General features: G+C 44.0%; 4 protein-coding genes across 8 annotated transcripts in view; 2 read left to right on the forward strand and 2 right to left on the reverse strand.

Annotated features, from left to right (window-relative positions):
* CARHSP1 (calcium regulated heat stable protein 1) overlaps positions 1–3,490 on the forward strand; it is a 32,946-nt gene extending 29,456 nt beyond the window's left edge. For both annotated transcript variants that reach the window (XM_082064827.1, XM_082064828.1), the window contains exon 4: positions 1,531–3,490. In XM_082064827.1, coding sequence (XP_081920953.1) covers positions 1,531–1,693 — 163 coding nt within the window. In that variant the 3' untranslated portion in view covers positions 1,694–3,490. The remainder of the gene's footprint in view (positions 1–1,530) is intronic.
* Positions 3,491–3,937: 447 nt separating this feature from the next.
* Positions 3,938–11,273, reverse strand: PMM2 (phosphomannomutase 2). Its single transcript, XM_082064499.1, has 8 exons — positions 11,188–11,273; positions 10,705–10,816; positions 9,691–9,767; positions 8,661–8,752; positions 7,833–7,932; positions 6,746–6,821; positions 5,488–5,603; positions 3,938–4,549 (listed from the first exon to the last, which is right to left on the reverse strand). The coding sequence occupies exons 1-8, from the start codon at positions 11,251–11,253 to the stop codon at positions 4,445–4,447; spliced, it is 744 nt and encodes a 247-aa protein (XP_081920625.1). The 5' UTR covers positions 11,254–11,273; the 3' UTR covers positions 3,938–4,444.
* On the forward strand, positions 11,230–13,822 carry TMEM186 (transmembrane protein 186). 2 transcript variants are annotated; one of them, XM_082064498.1, is made up of 2 exons: positions 11,230–11,360; positions 12,207–13,822. In XM_082064498.1, the coding sequence occupies exons 1-2, from the start codon at positions 11,352–11,354 to the stop codon at positions 12,942–12,944; spliced, it is 747 nt and encodes a 248-aa protein (XP_081920624.1). In that variant the 5' UTR covers positions 11,230–11,351; the 3' UTR covers positions 12,945–13,822. The 2 variants fall into 2 exon arrangements, 1 of the variants encoding a protein (XP_081920624.1); XR_014185305.1 differs by lacking the exon at positions 11,230–11,360 and adding an exon at positions 11,368–11,482 and having other exon boundaries at positions 12,207–12,346.
* An 873-nt stretch (positions 13,823–14,695) lies between these two features.
* Positions 14,696–26,680, reverse strand: part of ABAT (4-aminobutyrate aminotransferase) — a 47,447-nt gene continuing 35,462 nt past the window's right edge. For 2 of the 3 annotated variants that reach the window (XM_082064393.1, XM_082064394.1), the window contains 11 exons: positions 23,933–24,013; positions 23,326–23,418; positions 22,868–22,930; positions 22,392–22,455; positions 21,552–21,700; positions 20,492–20,629; positions 19,049–19,216; positions 18,188–18,334; positions 17,010–17,121; positions 16,658–16,775; positions 14,696–16,580 (listed from right to left, as the gene is read on the reverse strand). In XM_082064393.1, coding sequence (XP_081920519.1) covers positions 16,385–16,580; positions 16,658–16,775; positions 17,010–17,121; positions 18,188–18,334; positions 19,049–19,216; positions 20,492–20,629; positions 21,552–21,700; positions 22,392–22,455; positions 22,868–22,930; positions 23,326–23,418; positions 23,933–24,013 — 1,329 coding nt within the window. In that variant the 3' untranslated portion in view covers positions 14,696–16,384. Of the gene's footprint in view, positions 16,776–17,009; positions 17,122–18,187; positions 18,335–19,048; positions 19,217–20,491; positions 20,630–21,551; positions 21,701–22,391; positions 22,456–22,867; positions 22,931–23,325; positions 23,419–23,932; positions 24,014–26,680 lie in introns of all 3 variants that reach the window. The other variant, XM_082064395.1, reaches the window with a different exon arrangement.

The raw sequence follows: 26,680 nt of genomic DNA on the forward strand, positions 1-26,680 counted from the left end.
CCTGCCCAGCCACAGCCCCACCACCCGCTCCTGGGGCAGGGGGAGCAGACGCTGGGACAGCCCTTAGAGGGGGGCGAGGCTGTGCAGGAGGTGAAGCTGAAGCAGTTTTGCAGAACTGGGGGGAGAGGCAAAATCTGATGTGAAGAAGCAACTGGCAACAAGGGCCAGTGTGTTTAACTCCTATCGGTCCTGCCAGTCTTTCCTGCAGTAGAAAAGCCGTAACAATGATGGGGCACAAGACAAGAGGGGATATGAAGGGCACTGCTAAAATCTTAGGTCCCTGCAATAACAGAAACATTTGTGGGGTAAAATTCCTGGGTGGTGTGAGTGTGGTCCCAGTATGTTCTCAGTGAAGCTAAGTAACAAACCCAATGCTCTTTATCTGTTCACAAATACGAATGCTGCTGAGAAACACTGAAAAAACCCTGAAACAACAAGAAATCTAGAGCCTAGGTTGTCAGAGAAGGGGAACCTGAGCATGGGATTGGGTAGGTGTATTTAAAGAAAGGCAAACTAGCATCCTTTCTGCTGCCAGGCAGTCATGGCAATGTGGGTTGGAAGGCATCTCTGCCTGTTTTCATGGCACATGCTGGGATTTTTATTAAAAACTCTCCTCCTGAACGCAGCGGTAGAAGCAAGGAAGGCTGTTACCCTTTGCTGTTCTCTGTTTCTTCAGTACCTGGTTGTGGACAGAAGGTGATGGCGCTTTTGCCATTTCCCACTGTTTCCAGGTGAGGACTCGCAGGCAGTAACAAGCTCCTGGGCAGGAGCGAGCGGCTCTTGGAAATCTTCTGATGGTGTCTGTGGTGTGAAGTGTCATGGTCACAGAACTCTCTTTTTCCACAGCAAGTAATTTTTGAAGTGTTCGACACTGTGTCATACCTGGGCTCTTATTTTTCCATACCTCAGGGGAACTATGTTATGGTGGAGTAACCTAAAGGTAAAATCAATGATCGACGTGGTACAATCCTTCTTTAAAAAAAAAAAAAAAAAAGAAAAAGAAAAAAGAAAAAAAAAAAGGCAGGGGAAAAAAGCTTCAGAAGTTTGAGAGGAGGGGGAAAAAAAAATCCTCTTTCTATAGTTTAAAAACGCAACTGCAAAGGAAGCACTAGAGAGTGTCAGCCCTGCCCTCTAGTGCTACCAGCGAGTGTTGCCTAAGACCGGGCTCAACTGGGTATTTTTTAAGGCATATTAGAGTGTGGGGGTGTGTGTTTGTTTTTGTGTGTTTGTTTTTGTGTGTTTGTTTTTGTGTGTTTGTTTTTGTGTGTTTGTTTTTGTGTGTTTGTTTTTGTGTGTTTGTTTTTGTGTGTTTGTTTTTGTGTGTTTGTGTGTTTGTTTGTTTTTTTAGGGGCGTGGGGGTGTTTATAGTGTTTTCATAGGATTTTTCTGCAAGACAACATCAACCTCAAGCTTTGGTAGATGATGTATCTTGAGCAGCCAAGATAATCATCATGATAAAAATGTAAACAAGCTGCAAAAGGGTAAGAGTTTTTATGTCATTTATGATTAACTGCAGCTTCCCCTCCGCAGTATCGAAGGCGAGTACGTTCCTGTGGCAGGCGACGAGGTCACCTACAAGATGTGCACCATCCCTCCGAAGAACGAGAAGCTGCAGGCGGTGGAGGTGGTGATCACCCACCTGGCTCCGGGGACCAAGCACGAGACCTGGTCGGGGCACGTGGTCAGTTCCTGAGGTGTCCCCGCGGTGCCACCTGCGCCGTCACTGCTCAACAACCGCCTGCAGGGACCTGTCCTAAGAGTATTTTATGTGTTGTGCGGGAGGAAATACTGCATTGTCAATAAAGCAGAAGCAGGCCGAAATTACCATTTTTACAGCTGGCCTGAAAGGAAAAAAAAAAAAGGCAATTCAAATGCTAATGAAAAAAATAATCTAGCGTAATGTCTTTACCAAAACCATATTTTAAAGAGACCTTGTTTGTGTGCTTGGTGAAGGGGGGGAAGGTTTGGTTTTTCTTTTATGTTGTGAACTGATCCCAGTAGATGCCCAGGGGAGCTGGGACGAGGTTGGAGGGGCGAGCGAGCTGTTCCAGCGCAGACAGCCGCGGCCGCACGGCGCCCAGCCCCGGAGCTGTTCCTGGAGCTGCTCTCTGCAAGGGCTGGAGCACGATATTGCCGATAACAGCGCCTGATGCCGCGGCTCGTGAGAGAGAGGAGCGCGGTGCTGCCGTTTGTTTTCCCCGTGGAAGGAAGTTCACGAACGGAGCAGCTGCTGCAGGGTGGACAATCTCCATCTGGTGCTCACGCTCCGATGGCCGCGGCTGGGTGCCCTCCGTGTGCACTGTTTGCTAACGGCGTGTCTGCATATGGGTGGAGCATTGTGGTTTTAAAGCCTCGGTTGTTTGTGAATTTACTTAGGTGCCTTGATGGTTGATTAGCAACAGATTTTATAGGCCGGTATTAAAATAAGACAAAAAGGAAAACAACCCAAAATTAAAAAAAAAAAATGCCTCAAGGTAAGTGGTATAAAGCTGTAAAGTAGTAGATATTTCATAGCCTCTGACCGTGTCTGAATTTAGACAAAGCTGAAGATTGCCTTCTTGATTGCATATAGCTGAATGTCTGCTGTGGTGTTTCACTGGGCAGGCAGAATACCTGTACTTCCGAAATGCACGTTTTATGCTGTTCAGATGAGCGTGTGTAAAATACTGTGCGAGTTACTTAACAGGCTCAGCTGCCTGATTCTGCAGCTGTTTCCCTGGACAACTTGCTTGGTAGCATGTGATATGGTCACCTGTGCCCTGGCTCTGCAAGATTTCTTGTAGCTGTAGTGCAACTGAATTAGTTCTGTACCTATTGGCCTTTCATTTTTTTTTTTTAATTGAAGCGTTTTTTTCTCTGTTATGTTCCTAACAGTGGATTTTTATTGACTTTGCAAATAAAAAAAAATAAGGCATGATATTCTTCTGTTAATTGTGTGAAACAGTAGAACTTCAGTTGCCTATTTGCAGATTTAACAAGAGGCACTCACTGTCATGATGTGTCTTACGACATGGGGAAAGCACAGGTGGGTGGAGGTCAGTAACGGCTGCCACAGCTCGTTTTACCTGTATTACACTGTGCTGCATGACAATGACCAGCCTGTAGCCAGGTTTTGGTTTTCTATTAACCATAAGGCTTAGTAGTGGCAGATTTACCACACTCCAGCTTGTTGGAGTATCACATGCTGCTTCCTTTGCGAGATGTGTGACCTTTATAATGCCTTACTATTTGTTTTCAGTCTGAACTCTGGTGTTGGCGATGATTAGCATTAAAGATGGAAGAGAATGCAGCTGCCTAAAGATGCACACCTGTATGATGGCATTTTAAAGTGTTGGGTTTGTTTGTTTGTTTTTAAAGCATTTTAATATCAACTCGCTGGCATTACCGGAACAATTAGGTATGAGAGGCAGAAGACAAACCTCAGCTGTTGGCGATGGCTGTGCAGGACTAGAAAGCTTTCAAAGGCTGAACATACCCAGGTATGTGCACAGAGCTGGTTGTATTTGAGGCTGAAAACACATCAGGGTTTGGCCCTGCACAGCATGTTTTGCACAGGTAACTTTCTGCAAATACAGGAAACAACCGTGCATTAAGTAACCAAATAATCAGATACTTCACACACACGTGCAGCCAAAGCAGCAATTAAAATCTGTCCATCTTTACACAGCCTTCCTGTGCTGCTCCAGTTTGCTCCCATTACAATGGCTGAGGCTGAATTACTCTGTGGAAGTTGGCACATGAGGAGGCTGTTACAAGACGAGACAGTTCTGATGCATCACAGCTATCACTGCGCCTTTTTTCCTAAGCCCTTTAGGGGATTTTGGTTTGTACACAAAGGTTGCAGTCTCCCCTTTTTTACTGCGTAAGTACCACAAAGTTGGAATTGCAAAGATTCAAGTCAATAATTTTTTTGTAAAGACAGGCAGCATACAACAGATCTGCTTTATGTATTTTATTTGCCAAAATGACGAATTGAAATAGTAATTTTTCAAGATAAAATGAGATTTTATGTTCTTTTGCTAAAATAAGCTGTTCATACACGATTACTTTCCTAATGCCAGATAAGAAAAGTAATATTAACTGTTACACTGATTATTGTGCTTCAACTTGAATTTTAATCAAAACATTTTTCTTGGTACTAAAAATCTCATCTATCCTTAATGCCTTAGCAGGAAAATCAGAAATGTAATTTTGCTACTATGCTCAAGTTAATAGATTTTTTTCAATTATTTTTTAGATTTAGAAACAGTATTCAGAAAGTGTAGGGACCATGAACCGTCCTGTGCATTGGCATTACAGCGGTGCTGAGGTCACTCGAGCAGCTGTTGGTCCAGCCTTCCCAGGGGTGCTGGACCCAATGCACCTCCTGGAACATGCGCGAGGAAGATGGTTTGAGTTATTAAGGTGTCTTAACCGTTTCTTAAGTATGAATTCCCTAAGTATTTTATTTAAAAAATAGCTCTTCACAGATTCTTCTTGTGTCCTGGGGTGATGTGACGCTGTGGCCTTCTGTCCTGGAGTCTGTGAAAATTTCATAGTCATTCCCTCCCTGAAAACGGAGAGGAAAACAGCAGAAGTGGATTTAATGTTATTTAGCTTAACCTAGAGTCACAGTTGGGGTGGAAAAGGGGCACACAAAGGAAATTCTGAAGAGAAGGGAGATAACATAGTCATGTCTCGGATGTCTTCCAGTAAGCTAAAAACTTGCGAACTACCATTTTGAGGTTTTGCATAATGTGTTTGTAGCACACCTGTGCTGCAGCTGCTGCTCAACAACACAAACGCTTATGGGAGACGTCTTGACCTGCATGTCAGCGCTGGGAATGAGAGAGCAGAGCTCTCAGCATAGCTTAGCTGTGTTCTCAGTGTGGTATAGCAACCCAGTATTGACTTTAAAATTTAAAGCTTGTATTTTTCATATAAAACTTGGCAGTTTTAGGTTTATAAAACTATAACGTTCTTTGTAACTGACAGTATTTTCAGAAGGCTCTGAATCCCCCTCCAGAGCTGTTTAGCTCTCTCCAATGACTAGGGACAGGGATTCTGTATAATTTCAATTTCTCAATGTGGAGACAGAGGGGTTAGCAAAGGAATGGTATTAAATTCAATGGAAAATAAATACATTTAATAATCACCAGCCAACAATAAGCATCTGTCTACAATAACCAAACAGAATAATGTATTCTATATAGCCATGTCACCTAGGTTTTTAACATAATTACAGAAGTTCAATTTATAAATATATTCCAGTATTAAGTCTGTCAAGAACACTGTGTTCACTTCAGGGAACAGAGGAAGAATCTGTGCTCAGGGCGATCTCCCGGCATTACGCTGGCCAGTATTGCACACCCAGGTAAACACTGACACACGTTCACATTGATATTCTGACTTCAATTCTTGTCAGGCACAAGGCAACTGTTTAGAACCCACAGTGCTCGTGGTTTAAAACAGACGCTCTGAAATGTATATACAAACCAATACACTCACTGGCATAGTCTTATCTCCGAAGAAATAAATAGTCTTGTACCCATCGTTGGCAACAATCCCTAAGCAGTACCTCTTATCCCAGCCGTCTGGGAACACATCGAAGCTGATCTGGCCTCCTAGGGAAGACATGAACCAAGCAAACTTTGTTTTAGCGTAACAACACCTTTCTGAGGGGAGAGTGAGTGTGTGAAAACTAAACTGGGTAAGATTTTTGGTCAAGGGAGCTTTGCAGAAGCCACAGAAATGTTATAAGACCATGGAGTTAAGTGTTACAAATACAGAAAGTGGTTTATGGGGTATTAGTTATTACAGTTGTGTTTTACAGATTATTATTTACCCATTAAATGAATATAAAAGGATTTGTGTATTCCCAGACACTGACTGCTCTCTAAACAAACTCAACCTTTTTTTAAAAAGTTACATTTAATCTTTTTACTTTTAGAAAGAAATTACATAAATGAATACAGCTGTTGGTGTACGTACAGCCATGAAGTCTTATTCACAAGATTTTCTAGAGCTTTCAGAACAGAAAAAGGAGGAAATCAGCCTTTTTAACACAGCCTAACAGGACGACTGCTGTTCCAGTTCCAAACCCTTGGACTTTACCAGTACGTAACAGTGTGATTCCCAGTTGAAGCGGGTGTCAAAAAGGTACTCAGAACATGCTTTAGCTGTATTGAAGTTCATTTCTGCCTTAGTGTTTCAATCCCACATCGCTAATGGCAACCACACTTCCTTATAATTCTGAGAAATAATAATGTGGTGATATACTGGGAGGGAGGAGAAAAAAGGCATGGAAAATTAATTCCTCCTTATTATCACTTTTTAAGCTTGCACTTGCTTTTGGATTTTTCTTTCCTTCCTCCCACGCAATGCAGCTACACAACCCAACCAAGGGCGACTGGAACAGCACTGAGGTAGCATTTCTGATCAAAACTGATTCGCGGCAACAACTCTGACTAATCAGAAGCATATAATATGTTTCAAAATGAGCAGAATCAGTCACACAACTGACATTACAAGACAATGAACTGAGGGCAAGCCATGAAGTTCCCTTTGTTGATGGATTTAAACTAAAATGTACCAAATGAAAGCCTAAGAGGAAAAAGAGGCTTAGTCTTGCATGCAGTGCCTGCAACCACCCCCAGAGAAACAACTGTCACATAAATCAGACAGGATATGTCATACCCATAAGAGGATATGATTTAAATGAAATTTAAATGAAATTATTTTACATGGAATTTTTAAAATGTGATACCTATAGAAAATGTGAGGCCTTTTCCTGCAAATTCTCTTCGTAAATCAGCTACAAATTTCTCTCTTATATGTTCCTTCTGTTTAAAACAAAACAAAAACAAACCAACCAAAACCAAACATCAGTTACACAGCGTTAATTCATCAATAAAAGATTATAACCCCCAAAAAACACCCCCAAAATATCCAAAGGTCCCAGTACCAGGAGTAGTGGGATATAGCTATATTATATTACTGAAAGCATACTGAGAATATTGCAACTTCAATCTGCTACCTACTTGTAGAAAATGAGAGCAAAGTCACAAACATGCTGTGATATTTGCTTCTCTATCTGAAAAATCTGAGAATACTAAGGAAGAATGCTTCAACTCTTGATAAAATTCAGTCTTACAAACGGGGAGACTGAGGCATAGGAAAAGTCTCAAAACTGGTACTAATCTGATACCATATACTCCAAGAAAGGGTATTTTCAGAATGTCTTGGCTTAGATATCTTTCAGCATCTGTTAACTGAGACACAGACTTTTTTGAGGAATAAGATTTCGGGTTTTGTATCAGGTCAGAAACTGTTGTTACGGTGTAGAGGGGAACCGGCCTGTGAGACCATGGCTCAGATTCCTTTCAGCCTGCACATGTAGCTGCGCACAAAGGAAAATAAATGGTGAATAGTTTGACCTCAGCTTTTAAATTCTGCTTTAAAAGGCTTTGAAGAGTGGACAAGAAAAGTAGTATTTTTCTTGATTTGAATGGATATAGGCTGGTAGACCAAGGATGACCCCAGATATGTATGGTTTTATCTGTGACAGGGTTTGCCAGGAACCCTGTGTGTAGAGAGAAGATGTTCGGTACTCTGGATACAGGGTTAAAAGAAACATGAGCCAAATCCACCCCTTCTGCAAGTAATTGTTAACTATTGCCACAGAAAAACTATTGTCTAGTTCCTGAAGTCTGAACTAAGAAGTTAGTTATACCACACGGAAAGGATTAAAATGAAAAAAAATGCACAAAGTATAAAAGCTTTTTAAAAATCATAACCTGGCCATAACTGCCTCCTCCAGAAGAGCTGGATATGTTTCAAGAGTTGAAACTCACTTTATCAAGTTCATAGAACTCAATTCGTTCTTCCTGGCTGCAGCTTCTTCCAATGGGGGACACATTTAACATCCCGTTTCGGAACTCAATAAAAGTGCCCCTGAAAAAGAATTGATGAATGAGACACCAAATAGATGAAAAATTGCTCAAAATGCTGAATATCACAAAGAACTTTCATTTAATTCTGAAGACAATGGGAACCAGATGTCTCCTTCAGCCTCTCACTGTACACATAAAGAACAATGTGCAGGAACCAATACCTCTGGCATCAAGGAGTGTTGTGGACTTTTATTTGAATCTGGCAACATCATCATCCTTACTGACTTGTCCAAGTATGTTTGGTTTAAAAAGTGTAACTGGAGCATCCTCTCAACCCAGTTCTCAGACCCCAACAGGCTAATGTGTCAGGTTTGGGGTGAAACAACAACATTTACAGCAATCTCGGCCGTGTTTCCAGCCAGGCTCACATGTGGTATGTATTAATGTCTTGAGCAGCTGCAGCCTCACATGTCACACAGCACTGATCTTCCTGCACTCTTCTCATCTCTGGAAAACATTATGCTGCCGAATTCCAAACGTGTCAAGGAAATACTCCTACTTCAAAACGGAACTTCCTTCCCTCCTAAATAAAAATACTCAATCAGTATTTCAAATGCTGTGCTCTGGTTGGGACCTTGTCTTTGTATGCATGGCCTGAGCTCTGTTTCATGCACACACTGTTCCTAAACCAGAAATGATTCATTTTGCGCTGAGCAGCCTGCTTTACATATTGATGCTCAACTCTAGCACAAAGAATATAGTGACACTGAGATGCGTGTATGCACATACCTTTTCTTTGGCAGTTTAATCTTCGCAATATAACTCAGGCAGTAGTTGATTAGATCTTGAAGTACGTCCTCACCCAGGTGACCTTGAATGTTCTAACAAAATAAATACCATTCAACCAAGGGTCCAGAACTGGAGATTCTAAAAACGACTCACGTGGAAAACACAGATAATACATAATCAGGCATGGCCAACACCACAGAGACACGTGCCTTCAGTAACGAACTCTCGCTGCACACACGCTACCAACTAACAGCTCTCATTTCTCTTATTTTTTTTTTTAACTGTAATACCAAACTTCCATTTAATATGCTCCCTACTAGTACCTGCTTTAGAAGGAAACAGTGTGGGCCCAACAGAGCAGACCTAAACAAAAAGTTGCAGTTAACGTCTACTGTAGCCAAGAAATTGAGATGGTTACTGAAGTAAGCTGGAAACCACTACTTAAGTCAGCAATTTCAGCCAGGTTCTCTTTAAAAGAGAATTTAAATTACAATTAAAAAATTAAACTTTTAAATCTCCATTACTTATGTTGAACTGATGAAGCGTATCTAGAATTAGTTGTACATTTATATTATCTTCTAGCTTATGCAACATACCAGAATGTGCACTCTGAATTAATACTAAAAAGCAGCTACCAGACATCTACGAGACTCTTCCTGAGCCCTAAGGCCCAACAGCCATCAGGTATGAGATGCCATATCCCATAGGACCTCCAGGAGGAGAGGGCTTGGCCACATTTGCTATGGATAAGCTGAGGGAAAGGCTGTTCCAGGATTTTCACTGCTCCTACTCGATCAGACGCTCCAGGCTCCAATAGCTTTTGGTTTTGAGAACACTCCAAACAATAAAGCTTAAGGTGCAGATTTTCATGACGTGAATCAGAGCAGCAGGTGATGATCTCTTACAGATGTAACACATGAAAACAGCAGCAATTCTGGCCTTAGAAAGGTGATTATAGAGGACTACACTGTGGCAACAAAGCTAAACCTTGTTTAGAAAATTTCTCTTTACTGGAAATTTCACACCTTACCTGCTTGCTCAAGAATTTCCCATCTTTGTATGCTACAAGACCATTTTCTGGAAAAACGTAGTCAAATTTTTCAACCACTATAACCAAACAAAAAGAGAGTGACTTATAATTTCCTCTGTATGTTTAATGCAGAGTTGTCTTATGCATAAGTCAACATACAGCAAACATTAGATCATAAAGCATGAAAGATTCAGCAGCATAACATCAAGCACAAGATTAAAACCACTCCCATTTCTCTCCAAGATTAACACACACCTCAGATCACACATAAGTCTTTCAGTTAAGTTACCTGTACTTTTGCCTAAAGGCTCTTCCTCTCCTGCAAGTACATTAAATGTAAGGAAGTACTGAACACCTTAAATATTACAAAATCCTGGCACACAGCCTGGCTAGAGAGCAAATCAAATACTATTACAGGTTTGTTTTATCAGTGTCGCTAATCCACAGCAAATGTCCAGGAGCTGTGAGAATCCTACTACAATGCAAGATGATACAGCGCTCTGGACAGCACCGGTAAGCCACACCAATTCTGAATTATCTCAGCATTGCCAAAGGCTTCAACTACGTAAAGACCATTAAAGAGTCTTTTGTACAGAAAAGGAAATGCCTCTCAAAGGACTAAAGCAAGAGTTCACCTCTGCATCGTAACCCCACAGTTAATCAGACCCTTCTGGGATGAGCTCAACAACTGAGCAGCTGGCACGTGCACATGTTACCTGCATAACTCCATTTTAAAAAGGCGTTAAAATGCCTTCCTAAGGTACAGTCAGGATGTCACTACTAGTAACCATCCCTTAACAAGACACCGAGATATCTGTATAACGCAAACACAGGCTGCAGTTTCTAAATGCCTGTAAACAGCTTTCCATAGATTGAGTGCAACGCAACCAAACCAGGAAACAGGTTAACAGCAAGGAAGGAGAACGAACAGGGAGGGTTCAGCCGACGTGTGACGGTCGCAGCAGCTTCCTTGTGAGCGGCTGCCCCGCCGCTGTGCCGCTGTCCCGTCCTTACCGTCCTCGCCCAGCTGCTCCTTGATCTTCTCAAAATCGGACCCGCCCACGACTCCAACCTTCACCTTCTGCCGCAGCCGCTGCAGGAACGCGGCCATCTCCGCCGTGATCCTCTGCGATCCGAAAGAAAACAATCACACCCGTCAGCATCCTTAGCATGAGACCAGCACCTCTGTTTCGCGATATTTTAAAACCCGCCGTACTGTGCGGAACTGTAAAAAAGGGAGGATTTTTTTTTGCCTTTAACGGCAAAGCCAAGTCGCACACCGGGCATCACGGAGCAGCTCCCGATGTGTCTACACATCCTGTAACACACCCAGCGGCCCGCAAGCCAAACCGCGCCCGTTCAGCGCCGAAACGCTCTCCGTGCCCGACCCCGGCTGCCGGCACGAACCGGCCGCTCCGGGAGAGACCCGCGGCGGAGAGCCGGGGCCCGGCGCCCCGGGCGGGCGATGCCGGGCGCAGCACACGCCCCGGGACTGGCCTGTCGCGGCGCGGTCAGGGTGCCGTCCACGTCGAACAGGCAAATCGCGCCGGCCCGCGCCGCCATGGCCCCGCCGGGCACGCCGGGAAGCGGGACGTGCTGGCCCCGCCCGCCGCGCGGCGGTTGGCCGTGGCGGCGCAGCCGCGCTCCGGGCCGGCGGAGCCATGGCGGCGGTGAGCGGGGCCGCGCCGCGGGGGGGCCGGGCTGTCCGCTCCGCGGTCTGCGGTGCCTCCCGGGGGGCGCCGGCAGCGCCTCAGCGCGGAGAGGGGCGGTCCGCGGCGGCGCCTGACGGCCGGTAACGGCCCCGGGGGGTCAGGCCGCTCCCGCGGGAGCCGGGGCCGCGCTCGGGGCTGGGAGGGCGCCGGAGGAAGCGGCGTGTTCGTTCGTCTGCCGGCACGGCTGCCGCTGCAGCGGGTCCGCGGTGCTGGCGTCCCCGGGCCCGAGGCGGTGGCGCCGCCCCCGCTGGGCTGCGCGGCCCCGTCCGGCCCGGCCGGCAGCGCGGCTGTGGGCAGCACAGCCCTTCCCGTTCTCCTTTCCCGGGCTGTGCACGTTCCTGCTGCCCGGTCCCTCTCGGCGCTTCGCTCTCCTCCGTGTTACAGTGCTCAGTCGTCTTTGTTGTTTCCCTGAAATAGTTTTTGAAGTGGTTGTTTAAAGTTTCATTATTTGACCGGCTGGCAGGCCCACGTTCTCTTACCCCCTGCTTAAAGCAGCCTGTAGGGCTGGTGTGTTTGCCTGGAGGTTGCTCAGAAAAAGAGGGCAGCATGGGATGCCGTGGGGTTACACAGCTGGCTGGCATCGCGGTGTCATCAGAACTGTTTCCCCATCTCATCTGCAGGGAGGGCTGCAGGCACGAACACCAGCCCTCTAACATAGAACTAGTTTTAAGTATAAGGTTACAGAGAGCTGGGGTGGGCGGGCAGGCTTATGCTGTCTTCAGGTGCCTAAGGAGCAGGCACTGAGCTGAATGCGATTCGGTTATGAAGACTCAAATGATGATCTGTGTGAATATTTCCTTGTAGGCCAGGCTCTGCAGGATCAGGACTAAAGTCTGCACACCACGATCTTTTGGGAGATGTCCACAAAACAAGCTCTGGACATGGTCATGGAAAAAGGACGATGCTCGCTCACCCTGTTTTTTTGGTACGTGGGAGCGTTTGCAGTCACAAAACTGGCGAGTTAATGGTGTCAATAATTATCTTGGGAGACAGCGAGTGCCGTGTGTGCGTCTGTGCCATTCGGCCCCTGCTGCTGCGGTCCAACCACCGGCTGCGGATGAGAAGACAGAAGAGTTCAAACTGGTGTACAGGTTCCCGGGGATCAAGTACTGCAGGGTGCTGTCGCGGCTGAAGCTGCTGCAGACCGCCACCACTGCGCTCACGCTGCCGCCCGTCTGCTGCCTCTACCTGCAGGACCAGGTTTCTCAGAACATCCTCTTGTATACGACTGGCCTTGCGCTCTTCGCTGGTGCAATGTTGTATGGTATGAGCTACTTTTTCAGACGTATTATTGGATTAATCTACTTAAGTGAGACTGGCCGTACTGTCAAAGTGGCCCACTTGACGTTTTGGGGAAGACGGAATGACATTTACTGTCCCATAGAGACAGTGATGACTTTGGATGAAACTGGAGATAGCAAGGGCGAGCTCCTTCACCAGTTCAAGCGGTATAATAGTAAAGAAATTTTATATTTTACAATCAAGTTTGGCCAGATTATAGACAGACAGAAGTTTACTCAAATCTTTGGAGAACTTGAGTGACACAGCAGCTAATTTTCAGTGATCTTCCGTGTTGCTGGTTCATTGTGCTTATTCTTTAGTGAAGTTTAATTCATTTACCAAACTGACATACTACATGCTTCTGCCACTTCCCTGCACAAAGGCTGCTGGTGAGTGCATGCAGTGTATAAGTAGAAATGGTAAAGAACGATCCGCTGGATCTGGATTCAGTGTCTTTGCAGGTTGTTGAAGGTGTGAGCAGCCTCTCGTCCGTGTCGGATGCCGTGATGTGCACAGTGTGTTGTCACCAGCAGTTCTGGGTCTAAACTGCGCTACTCGGAACATCAGCTGGGTGGTTTTGGAACAGAAAAAACTCTGGAAGTGAAATGCAGTAGCTCTGCCAGCGCATCCTCACTTTCATTTAATTGCTTCTTTTAGCAAATTTTAGGTTGGCCAGGAAGCTGACTATTGAAATTAGAACTTGTTTCATGCATACATATGACCAATAACGCTGGATGTCAGAGACCACGCTCGTGCATTCATGGAACGGAGGTGACAGGGAGGAGCGGTCTGTAGAGCTGTGTAAGGTGTGGGCGCTCTCCTGGTGCTCCAGGATGTGAACAGAACTGGGCACAACAAGGGTGCACGTTGCAGGACACACTGAGGGTTCAGCTGGAAGGGTAAATCAGAGACCGGGCCAGCATTTCAGGAGCCTCTCCTAGAAATTGCCTCAACTACAGTGCTGTGAATGACAGGGACAGTCTGTGATCCTTTGTTCAGTGTGGATCTTACTGCTCATCAGTTTGGAACTACTTGTCCTCTTTGCATATGTTAATATTTGTTTTGTATGTATGAATGCCATTTAATCAATGCTGTAACATTTGAATTGCAAAAACTCCAGTAAATGTTACCAAAATTCTCTTAAACTGTGTGAATTAACTGTCTTCTGTGAAGATTACCTTATAGCCTGGGAAAGAAGTCATCTCTATCTCTTGATGTGTTTACTAATTGGGGCATATTCTGACATCAAAAGCTCTGTTGCCAAATACTCTTTCCACTCCCTACGCCCTCCATCTGGGTTTACCTAAAATGAAAAAAGGTAAGACACCTAAAAGCTATGGTGAGTTAAGGCTGAAAATGCGTACTTTGTGTCCTGTTGAGCTTGGAGGGTTGATCACCTCAGCACCTGTGTCTGTGACGGTCAGTGGTCTTGTTTTGCGGTTTTAGTTCGATTCCTCTCTTTCCAAACCCAAAACCTCACCAGGATGAGGTGCAGGATTTAAACCCGAGGAAGAATCAAACCTCATCACTTGTAACAGGTGAAACTTGTTTGGAATTGTCAGAAGCAAGTTCACTCTTTGCGCTGCTCTTCTAGCTGCTATTTCATTTCAAACAATGGCAAATGAACCCACCCTCACCAACAGAGAAGCTTGGAGTGTTCTTTTCCCTGTTTCTTCCTCATGCATATTGAAACCTCTGTCTCTTGGTGAATCAGCAGATGCAGGTAAGGAAAATTGCCATTTAAGTGCATGGAGTAACCCTGATTTACTGTTTATTCATGCTGAACTTTTCCTAATGGGGGCTCCCTTATTTTAAACTGTGGCTGATAGTGTGTGATACAGCAATATCAAAAGGGAAAAGTTCCTTGGCTTAAATGCCAAGGCAGCAAAATACAGTGGACTGTAAGCATAGAGCATGTTTTCTGTAGGCTTGTCTTCATAAGAATGTATTTAATATGCACTAATGATTCTGTTTAGGTCTGTATTAGGTGTAAAGTAAGAAGTCCAGGGAAGTTCAATTATAAATATTTTATTTAAGAATATTGATTACACATGAGATGTCATCTGTGTACAGTTACTAGTTACACCATGAAGTGTAGTTAAGTATTTGTTTCAACATTTATTTGGCACTGTCCACAGTATGCTGTAAACAATATTAACTTTATATGTTTCAGCTGCAGTGCTGTCTATGTATTCTCTAACATGACTTCATCAACATGTTGTACACAATTATACAGTTACTGAGTGTCAGTAAAAATTATAAAAACACCTAGAGTATTCATAATAAAAGTGAAGATGTGGTAAGACTTCAAATTACTGGACCTTTGCTTCTGTAAGAGTGTACGAGACTTGCTAGAGACACTTACTACCACTACTGCACTGATATGTTGAACAAACTAATTCCCAAAACGCTGCCAAATACAGCTCTCGGTTTGAGTTTCCTCTGGCTGATAACATGCTTACAAGGACAGCGATGACAATGAGGTTTTGTTGAACACCAGTTCACCAGTCCCTCTCCCAGATTTCTACAACCTCTGTTCAAAAACCTGCTCAGGTTCTGACCAGCTGGTACCAGAATTCTGGTTTCTGCAGAGAGGTTTACAGAAATCCCGTAATCTTTAATTAGCAGAAGTGAGGGTACTTGAGCAGCACTCAACAAAAAAGGGAAAACCATGACTAACACTTCTCAAAGCAGGTAAGAAACGTTTCACATGTTGGTAGCTGTATTAACCCTGTAAATCTTTTAACTGCTGTACTTTAATATTGTGCTCAGATCCTGATAGGGCAACTGTAAAGCCCATTGTGGTCCCTAGTTTTTGGTGCACAACAGGAAGTTAAATTTGGCAAAATTCAGATGCTTGCTAGCCAACAAAAAGAAAAAAAATAGAGGCACCAGACCTATTCAAGTCAGCATTAAGCAAAGAGAAAACATAGTGAAGAGACATCCAAAACAATTCTCCAAAGAGAAACAAATTAACAAACTGACACTTTCTTGTCCTGTGGCTTTATAGATCTCTGAAGTATCAATGACTTAGAAGTCACTATCAGAACAAAAATAGAATTTGCATTATAAATGTGCAATCAGGACTAGGCCTTCGCTGTAGTGGCTCTGATGTCAGGTTATGGCTGAGGTCAAGCAATTCTACTGGAGTTTTACAAAATACCTCAAGTACTGAGGTGGAACTTGTAATAGATAAATTAATGGCTATTGTGTGTTATGGGCAAACGGTAAAATAATCTCGCATCATTCTAGATTGCCGGCAGAGGTGGAAATAATGTGCTTCACACCATTCTCTAAGCTTTGTCATATTACATACTTCATGGTATAGCTTTTCTCTGTACAAGTCTGACTGTAAGAGAAGTCAAAAGTTTTAAAATCCAGGATGAGGCGAAAAGCAGAAGGGTTTCAGTTCCGCTCAGAGCGCTGCACAGGGCTGAGTGTGGTGTCTGTCGCTGTGTGTGCAGGCTGGTGCTGTGGCAGATGTCTGTATTCAGGGGAATAAAGCTGGAAATTACTCTGTAAAATCCTGTACTTGGCAGTGGTGGAAAGCAGAGCTTTCCCTGGAACACCTATTTTATTCCAGCTACCACCAGAGAATGGCACCTTTGGTATGGCCGGCATGCGGCTTGAAGCGTTACGCCATATGTGTTGATGCTTCTGCTACTGGGATCACCTGTGAAAAGAGACTTCATGGGTCACACTTAGACAACCGAATGGTCAGGGCCGTGAATGTAGAGAGGACTCTGCAACCAGTACGACCCAAGCCAGAAGCCAGAGGGCCACAGTGTGGGACAGCTGCACGTGCCTGCTGGTGACCAGTACCAATGCTCTGCCTGGGGCCAGTTTGCGTGGATTACAGACAGAAGACAAACCTTAGGTGATGACATTACACTTATCCTGTAAGTAGAGAAGACATGAATTAATGCAAACTAATTTCATAATCAGCTGTTCGGTGCGAGGGAACTGCTTTTTACTTGAAGTTTGCCAAGATGTCACTGAAAATGTTCAGGAAGAGGTGTGCATGATGGTCCTTGAAGATCAGCGTTGGACGAAAACGAATCGATCTGTCGCCACAGCCTCCCAGCACAACACCTACACGAGAACAGAGGAGTTGCTCTAGTCATTCCCATATTCACCAAACACCCAGAAAACGCGGGTCTCGGGATGAGGTTCACCTCACAGTGGAGGGCCCACATCGCTGCTGACCGCCCAGCGACACAGCACAGAGCAGCAAAAGGGACCTCGAGCTTCCCGGAACACGGGAACGCTGGGTGCCTGCAGCTGTGCTGTTTGTCATTTGAGGCTAATCCACTCAAACTTTCTTACCTTTGTTTCTGGCTATTGTAATTAACTTGTTTCTAGTTGCATCATTCGGAGTGTCAAACGAACAGAACGTTCCTCTTCCTCTGACTCTGCTGATAAGGTGGGGGTACCGAGCCTGCAGGGAGAGGGGAGGGAGCTGCTGTGACCGAGGGCGGCTGCTCGGGAGCTCTGCTGTGCCAGGCTCTGCCGCACACAGACCCTCCCGCCTGCTCCGTGCCCGTCACAACCTCGTGTCCTCGTCAGCCCTTCGTGATGAGGCTGAAGAGCCGCAGAGCCTGGCAGCGGGCAGGTCTTCTCCTCACAAAGCAGGGAAACAGCCCAGCGGGAAGTGAGAACGAACCTGAACCCCTGAGCTGGACCAAGTAGAATCTTACTCGGAGCTTCCTGAAGCGAGTGTGCAACACCTTCCACCCAAAATTGCTCCAGGAAACCCTGAGCAGAAATAATCTGGAACGGGGCTAGAAACCTGCTCATTTCTTATGCTGCACTAAGATGCTGGTATGATTTGCTTCACTTACTATCGGTTGCAATCCTCATCTTTTATAAGAGTAACCTTTTTTGGATAGTACTAGTAGTATGAAGGCTTTAATTTTTTGTGTTCCCCTATGCTGTGGAGAGAACAGAGATGGTATTTGGGCTTATTTTCCGGTACCAGTGCACAAAGTGCTGTTTGAGAGGTGAGCATCTGCAAGTCTACCCTTAACTGTCTGGCAGATTTCCCATCTCGTGTGGGGCTCCACAGTTGAAGCTGTAAAGGAACTGCGCTTAGTCAAGGCAGGGAGAGCTACAAGTGTGTCAACAGCCCAATTGAATTGTAATAAAATATAAAGGCACTTTCCTTTAAAAAGAACTTTTGGGACAATGAAATGGTAGCTGCTTGTGGTAGCAGAGGCTTCTAGAAAAATGATTTCACTAGCTGCAGTTCATACGTTCAGATACTTTGGGGGTAATGCTTCATTTTGGAGTAAGCTATATAAAACAAGCATCCTTATGTTACTAAAAGTTTACTTCAGTTCAAAATGGGACACAGTTATTCAAGCTTCCATCGAAGTACCTAAACCAGCAAGTTATGATTACGGTCTAGTTCCCAGTTGGAGTTCCTCAGTCCAAGTATTTAAACTGGATTAGATCAGGTCCTAACTGATCAGTAAATTTCTCCTTTAATCCCTCCAGGTGCTTACCTGTAAATCCAGCAGCCCAGTCAGCAGTGCTTTCCCAGCGTGGGTTGCATTGTTTAGAAGGTCTTCTCTTTTAATAACCTTAATGACTTCAGCAAGCATAAGGTTCTTGGATGGATCTCCAAGCCAGGTATTAAAAATCCGATAGGGCTTGGGAAAGGGTGGAGAGAGAGTTGTGGAACAGGTTAACAGGCAAATCACTATAACAACGCAAAGCAGGCCATCAAACTGGTAGTGCAAACAACTGGTGTATGAAAAAGCATGCACTAATCTCACCAACCCCCCTTTTTTGTTGTTGTAAGAACAAACTACAGCTGCCCCGCTGAGCACAGACAAAGGACAATTACTTGATGCTACAAATTCAGTGCATTCTGTCTTGCTGCTCTGACATCTCATTGAAACAGTTACAGATGACATGGAAATCAGCATCATCTATGTGGGTTTCAAATTCAAGCTTTATGTTCTCCCCCCTCATTTTTAAAAAATTTATTACATCTAAAATGCCATTAATGCAAAGAAGAAATCTTGCTGAAAATCTGTAATGCTGACGTACAAGCCTTAAAGATAACGCAGGGCCCCATGGAAAAGAGTATCCGTTTGTGATTGGGTTTTGTACCAAAGAAAGGTCAGTTCATGAGACTAAACCCAGTTCTCCACTCCCTCCCACCACCTTTGCGACCTTTGCCATATAACTGACAGCAACAGGAATAAATGTGAAGAAGTGGCGACAACTTTTGTGTAAGCACAACCAAGTATCTGTGACCCCGCAGCTCCGTCTCGCTGAGCATGCGTTACTGGAAGTTTGTCTCTTCCGTGGATGGGCCACCACCTAGCACAGAGCCCAAGTTTCACTGGAAATCTTACCGCGTTTGGCCTGAACTCCTCTTTGTGGAAAAATCCTCCTGTCATCATCTTCTTACTGAAGGTTAACACATCAGCTGGGTCGTCCAGGCCCCAGTGTTCGTGTGCCCAGAATTTTCCAGTGCAGCCACCTCCCGTCTGCACCTCATCCACCAGGAACGCACAGCCGTGCTGCCGAGAGACGCAAGGGGCAGGCAATGGGAGTCTGCACTTCCAAAGCAAAACCACCTCCCTCGGTGCGCAGACAAATACAAACCAATGACATGCAATGTCCATCCTCTCTCTCCCTTTGCTGCTCCCCATCTCCCCTCCTCAACCCCCACACCACTGCCACTCACTGGGCACTGGATTTCACAATTAAAAGTTCAGCTATATTTTTCAGAAAGGCACTAGAAACATATTTTCCACCTAAATTCACAAAGTACATGTTTTTATATAATCTATGCTTTTTTTAATGTAGTCTTGAGTGTTTTAGAGAATACCTGAAAGCACCTGGGAGGAGCCTGGGTGGCATTTTCAAAGCCTCTGAGGGAAGGAGAACATCGTTTCTAGTTTTGTTTAAGTAAGAAGTCTCTGCCTCTAATCTGAGTTGGGCATTTGTGGCACAAAGGCAATAGCAGCAGCAAGATCTGTTCCATCTAAGGGCCTAAAACGATCCTTGGAAGAGCTGCCTTTTCAGAGGAGCCTGCTGGAAGAGCTACTCCTCTTAGCTGGCAACACGGGGGTTTTTTATGCAAAGGACTATTGTTGAAACTTTGGGACATGGAGCTCAAGCTATATCATGATACTGTAATAAAACAATTGGTAAGTACTTCTGGCAGTGTCTTGTTTTAGACAAGGCAAACCTTTTAATTTTACCTTATTTACTCTATCACCCTTGCTTGAGCAGCCGTTAACAATGGAAAAAGCTGCTTTTTCTCATGGCAGAACAGAATTTTCCAAATGTCACCGATGCTCTATAAGCACACAAATGTTTTGAGGGTGAAAAAATCATGGAGTAGGTCTTATTGAGGGTTGTCACTTCCAACCCAGTAACTTCACATTCAAATTATCATGACATATATCCTTCTCATTGTTTCATTGGAACATCAGCACTTACAATTGGACTCAATTTGTTTTTCAGCTTTTTTTTCACTTAAAGACAAGTATGTCAACAAATTGGCATTATCTTTAAAAGAGCACTACTGTGTAATCCCTAGTTAATGAATCAGAGTAACTTCTCTCTCACTTAGATGTGAGCAGAACATTTACTGGACTGAGGAAGCCACCAGGTGTGCATCAAAAGGAGGAGTCGATGCTGTTCAGACAAGGGTTGCTGGTATCTGAATATGTGTCTGTAACTGCCCCCATGCAGCTCTCGCAGTGCCAGGGCAGGGAGAGGCCTCTGGAGACACCAACAAGTATTGACATGGTCAACACGGAGTAAACAGTGAAATATTTGAGTACCTTTCTGGCGATGTCTCGTAGCTTTCTGAAGAAGTCATCTGAAGCATGATTGTCCCCACCCTCTGACTGTATTGGTTCTACAATTATTCCAGCCACAATCTTCTTCTTCTTCCTGTACTTCACAATCAGATCTTCCACCTGTAAATCAAACACTGATGGTATATTCTCTTTTCAGGACATTTGCAAATTTCCTCCCAGAAAGATTAAAACTCAACAAGAGGACTTCAACTTTTCATAGACATTCCTGGCTATAAAGGTGTTAGGAAGCGTAAGGAATTAACAAATAGTTCCTCTAGGATTTAACACTGCCCTCTTGTTCCTGAATAATGCTGAAGTTTAAATCATATCCTAAACACACTGTACCTAGTTGCACATTTACCTACAATGGTGTAAAAGCTGTTGCAAATTTCAGTTGAAAGTATGGTGGAAACCACTGTCGCTTGCTATACCACTGCTGTCATTCCACCTAACAAATATAGATTTCATTTAATGCTCATGCATTAAAGGAGGTAATCTGGTAAGTTTACTTTTTCTAATCATCCACTTCAGATACTTTAAAATAAATCAGAAGAATTAGTGCAGAAATCCTGCTGCTGACAAGGAGCTTACAGAGAAGTTTCAATTAACCTTGTAGTGCCAGTTGCTGCAATTAGTCGTGTCATTTGGTCTTGAAATATCTCTCGCAGCTTTCAGAGCTTTGTGCCACATGCAGAAAAAACAAAGACCTAAACTATTTTTACAGGTTCTCTTTGCAGAGGCTTAAACACGCTGTGCTCCTCTCAGTCCACATCCCTTTGCAAGATCTGTCAGACAAGCTCACTGTGATATAACCAGTTTCCGTATATGAAATCTCACTCTGGTGTGATTCTGTAATTCACAGCAACCGGCTGTTTTGCAGGGCAGGGACAAACTTCTGACTGTAAACAACCATGAATGCTGTTTTAATCACACGCTGTTCCAATCCCCGAAAACATTCTTCTAGTGAAAAGTGGCTAATCCTACCAACACTATTCATTATTTCAAATCAAAAACAACAGAAAGCTGCCAATGAATTTTTTACCTCCTCTAAACAACGAGCTTCTTCCTGTTGATTCTCTTTCACAAAGTCTTCCAGAGGATACTTCAGCCTTGGAAATGGAGCAATAGGCCAGTCCAGCGAGGGAATGTCCAGTTTGTGAATTGCTTTAGAGTGGGTTGTAGCTAAGCAACCTAAACCCAGAAAACCAAACATTAGAATAATACCTGACACAAGGAACAACACAGGAAAAAAGCTACCAAGAGGTGAAAAATCGCCTGACACCAGGACTGTAGAATTCTCTTAATTGCTCTACATTTTTACTTTATTTTCTGAAATACTGGGTAATTGGATTTAGCCAAGCTCAAGTGGGTCGCTCTAGCTTTTAAGCTTGAGTTTCCACACAGACTGTTCCAGAAGAACAGCAGAACCTCTGTAATCTCAACACGTTGCTCAGACAAGGTGGGTTTCACCTGTCCTAAGACAACTGGTTGCAAAGCTCAGAACTACAGCCCTCTTGGGTAACATGTTTAGAACAGGGACTGAGCCGATGTAGAATTGTTAAAATGATTGACATCTCATTTGTATTTTGTGGTAATTTCACCCCAGGAGTTAGGCTTTTTCTAGTATAGACAGGAAACCTTGCATTCAGAATGAAAATAAGGAACCTTCTGAAAAGAAATATTCAAAACATATAAAATTAATTCCCACTGTCACTCAAATACTCTGTTTCAGTACTGGCGGGGCTTCCAAGGCAAACCTTCAATAAACCTACAGCTTCTGCACTGATCTAAGGACAAAAGCACTTTTCGGAAGTACAGCGCGATGACAGCTCAGCGCATGGCGGAGGGAAGGACGGGGGAGCTGCCGCGGTGCTTCGCTTACCAAAGGTCCGTCCGTGGAAGCTGCCCATGAAGGAGAGCATGGCGTAGTCGGGGCAGCCGGGCGGCTGCAAGCAGAGCAGACGGGGGGTCAGTGGGGCCCAGCCCTGCCGCCCCCCAGCCCAGAGAGACCCACGGCCGGACCAAGCGGCTGCCCCTCACAGCACGCCGATCCGATCCCTCTTCAACCATCAGGCACCGCAATGGCTATATTGACCCATTTAAAACAAATACATTTGTCGTCCCCTAAAAACTGCCTGATCTCCCAAAATGCATCACTAATACTAACGAATACCTGGCAATTTATACTGTACTGTAAAAGGGAACAAAAAATGCTTCTGTAAATACAATAGCAACAAAAGGAGGGCTAAGGAGAATCTCCACCCTCTGGTGGATGCAACCCCATGCAATGCTACCAATCTTCCCTCATAAACCCAAGGCAGTGGTACATCTGCAGGTGTGGTAAAGAACAATTGTTACCTGGTTAATCATGCAAGATTCCAGTTCCTCTTTAGTGACATTATTATGGCCCCTTTCCTTCTTCTGAAAACAGAAAACACCAAAAATAAACTAAAAAAAATCAACAGATAGTTTTCCTCTAGTTGTAACCAATGCATTTATGGTTAAACCACAAATGGGTAATGCTGGTATTCCAAACTAGAGCTAACAAAGACACTGACTGTGGCTCTTGGATATTGATTGCAATCTGCATTTTCTTTATTTCCTTTTCTTAATTTCTAAAGTTGTGTCAGTATATAGTCAAAGCTTAGATGAAGACTTTTTAATAAAGATTTTATACTAAGTTGAATATAAATAACATAATGAACAAGACAACCTCCAAGCCTTACTTTTCTTTACAGTAACTGTTCTGATGATGAATAAATGTTTGCTTCTACATATAAACCTACAAAAAAACCCCTACTTAATGTTTTACTCACTCTGTACCACATAAATATTGCTTTAAAGGCATTTTCATTAGAGCAGGATCCACAAGCCATGGTCATCACCTGATGCAGGCCCTTAGGAGCCACCTGTCAATGAAGAGAGAAAATTACTCCTAAATATTAAGCAGAAATGTAGTGCAAAGTGATAACACTGCTCATCAGTCCTTAACATCAGGAGCTTCAGTTAGTGGGAGACCAACCGTGCCTGTGATGGGGAAAGCACCAGTTTCAACTGCGGCTGAGGAGGCTCCACTCAGTTTCAGTCCCAAGGATCTTCAAATTGAAATCAAGACAAACAGAAACCACTTATTCCCCTTCTCTCTTATGAGCGCGGGGTGAACAGAAGTTAGAGAAAATGTGTTTTCTCATTAGTTCTTGAATCCAGAATGCAAGAGGCAGTGTCTGCAGAGCAGACGTGTCACCCGCTGACATCCAGCTGTCAAGTCAGGAACAAAGGTTCCACCTCATCACTCGCAGTGAGAAGGCAGGTGGACAAACAGCCGACCTGTCACGTTCCCTATTAAAATCCACAAGATCCCTGGATATGCCTGTGTCCATCAACACAGAACATGGCAACTCATCACAGCTATCTCAGACTTACTGATAACAAAGATTCCTTCAGTCTGTCTGCAAAGTTCTCTGGAGGTAAAATCCCTAGGGCAGGTCTGTTGATAAAAGTGCTCTACAAAGACAAAGGAAGAGAAATTATTACGTTTTACTGTCACGTTAGAAATATCATGTTGATATCAAGGTGGTTACATTTCATTCTAGTTACAAATACCAGCCAGAAATTTGTAGTCATTGCAAAAGGAGTTTTAAAACCGGGGATAATATTCATGTCTTAGAATATGATTCTCTGTTTAATCCTTGCGGGACACCTTAGAAAAGGTGCATGCTAACTGATAGCAACATTTCCTCTTCAATACTGACATTTTAGTTGCTCAATCTCAATTTTCCTTATGCATAGGAAATGCACTTTAAAATCCTAATTACTTGCCTTCAATTTGAGCAGCTAAATCTAAATTCAATTAGGATAGTGGCACTTTCTTCCTTACTGAGCTTCAAGACAGACCATTTTGGAATGCTGTGGTTCTAAACATCCTCCAGTTACTATTGCAATGGGAGGTGGGTGAACAAGGCAAAGGTACGGCTGAAGGACAGGGGCGACATCTAAGAAAGATAACACACATGGAAGGATCAGCAACACAACACGACAATAAAACAGATTCCTGACAACACGTGGGCACGTGGGCATCCGCCTGTTCTGGACTCTTCTGGTACGGACAGCACTGGGCAGCGTGGGGAGGAGATCGGCTGCAGCTGCCCAGCTTGTTATCACCCCACTGCTCAGCAACACCTGTTTCATCAACTCAAAACCACGGCCTGTGATACATCCAGACACGCTGCTGAAGCTCCTTTTTAAACATGTACTGTTTTCATGAAGTTTGCTGATTTGCAGGTAAATATTTCCTGTTCCAGCGCCTTCACTTTGCACAGTCACCCTTCTCAGTGCCTCAGCTTTAATTACAGGTACATTCTTGATTGTGTATCACAACAGCAGGTTTCTGGCTTCCCAGATCTCTCTATTTCCTGATTGAGGTCTGACATGGACCAGGAACCACCAGGCTGAAATAGTCTCCGTGGAAGCAATGTCATCTCTCCTAACACAAGAGGTACTGATTTGGGCATAAAGAAAAGCTTTTTCACTGAGGGAACAGTGAAGCAGTGAACAGGTTGCCCAAAGAGGTTGTGCAGACTCGCTCCTTGGAGGTTTTCAAGACTCCAGATAAAGCCCTGAGCCTGGTCAGATCTCACAGCCGACCCTCCTGGAACAGGAGACCACCCGAGGTCCCTTCCAATGTCAACTGTCCTACTGGTCCTACCAACCTGCCCCACTGGGGTTCACCTCTGTGAGCGGTAATCCCAGTGTCAGTGAGGAGCAGCTGAGCCCACTGCCCACATGGCTGCTTCTAAAGAAAAACAAACCTCTAGGAAAAAAACCTCTCAGTCTCCCCAGTCCCCTAATGGAGATGAATTTGTCATGTTTGCGCAATTACTTTAAATTAAGCGTCACGGATTAAAATGGATTCTCCATTGCTCTCAGTCTTTGTAGGTAATCTTATTCAATTCACAATGTGCTACTTTTTTATTTTAAATTTAATTTGTTCAGAAAAGGACAAGCTCAATGTTTGTCAACTTCAAAGCAGCATTATCTGCCCTTGGTTTTGTTCGTTGTTTTTGTTGTAACAAGCCATCATTGAAATTAAAGGCTGAGCTTCAATGACTTGGGTCTTTACTGGTCTCCAGAGGGGACAAGCTGCCTCCCCCTAAACATTCATATTTTCAGTGCAACCCAAGCTTGCACATTTATCAGCAACCTTCAATTTTTTTCCCAACACGAGCACTCATTCATTCAGATGTGCAGAGCACAGTAAGAGGTGCGAGTTGTCACACTGCACCTGTAAGAACACGCCATCTGAATTCTTAGGGAAAACCCAATATCACACAAGATATCACAGAGTACGGGCTGGGACTTCATAACTTGTACAAGTGTGTTACTTCCAATATAATGCTTGTTTCAAGAGACTCAAGCTTAAAAAAAACCTAAGCAAGTATGTTACTGACAGATTAACAAAAAGTTTTTGTTTAGTACACATGAGAAATCTTACTTGAGTTTTAATCTCAGTTTAGAAGTAAATTTTCATATAAAGTTAGAGGTACAAGACCATAGATCTGTTGTGAATTTGATAATGGGCTGTCACAGTCCATTGACAATGTATGCCATTAAGGAGAAAAGTGTATTTTTCTTTTGTTTTTAATGAGATGCTCAGTACTGAGAAGAACAGAAGATCAACATCAAGCTGCTGTGGTCTCAAATGAACAGATGCACATTCTGTTCTTTATAGCTGGCTATCAATCCCGAGCGCGTAGTCGGGCGCAGCCAAACAGGTTCAGTGCCACCCACTGCATTAGTGCAGGTGTCAGAAATCAAAACAGGGCACCAACAGCATCTTTTATATGCATATGTGGGAAAGATGTTTCCTGGTTGCACCATTCATGCCGGACTTTGGAGGCAGTTCCTTTTACAGCCTCCTAACTGCCCTTTTCCAGGGGACAAATTAGCACCTGCCACCAGAAAACAGGGGTTTTTTGGTGTTTTTTTTTGGTTGGTGTTGTGGTTTTGCTGCTGTTGTTTTAATCTGGCTTTGACTACTGCTGCATTATAATGGGGCCGTTGTTATCTCAGAAATAATTTTTATGAGTAAATTTAAGTATTTAGAAAAAACAGTGGTTTAGTCAACCTGGTACTTATGAGATGGGAACCAGCCACTAGCCACCCCCACCCTCA

The sequence above is a fragment of the Streptopelia decaocto genome, assembly GCF_964273445.1.
Source record: "Streptopelia decaocto genome assembly, chromosome: 13".
Taxonomy (NCBI): Eukaryota; Metazoa; Chordata; class Aves; order Columbiformes; family Columbidae; genus Streptopelia; species Streptopelia decaocto.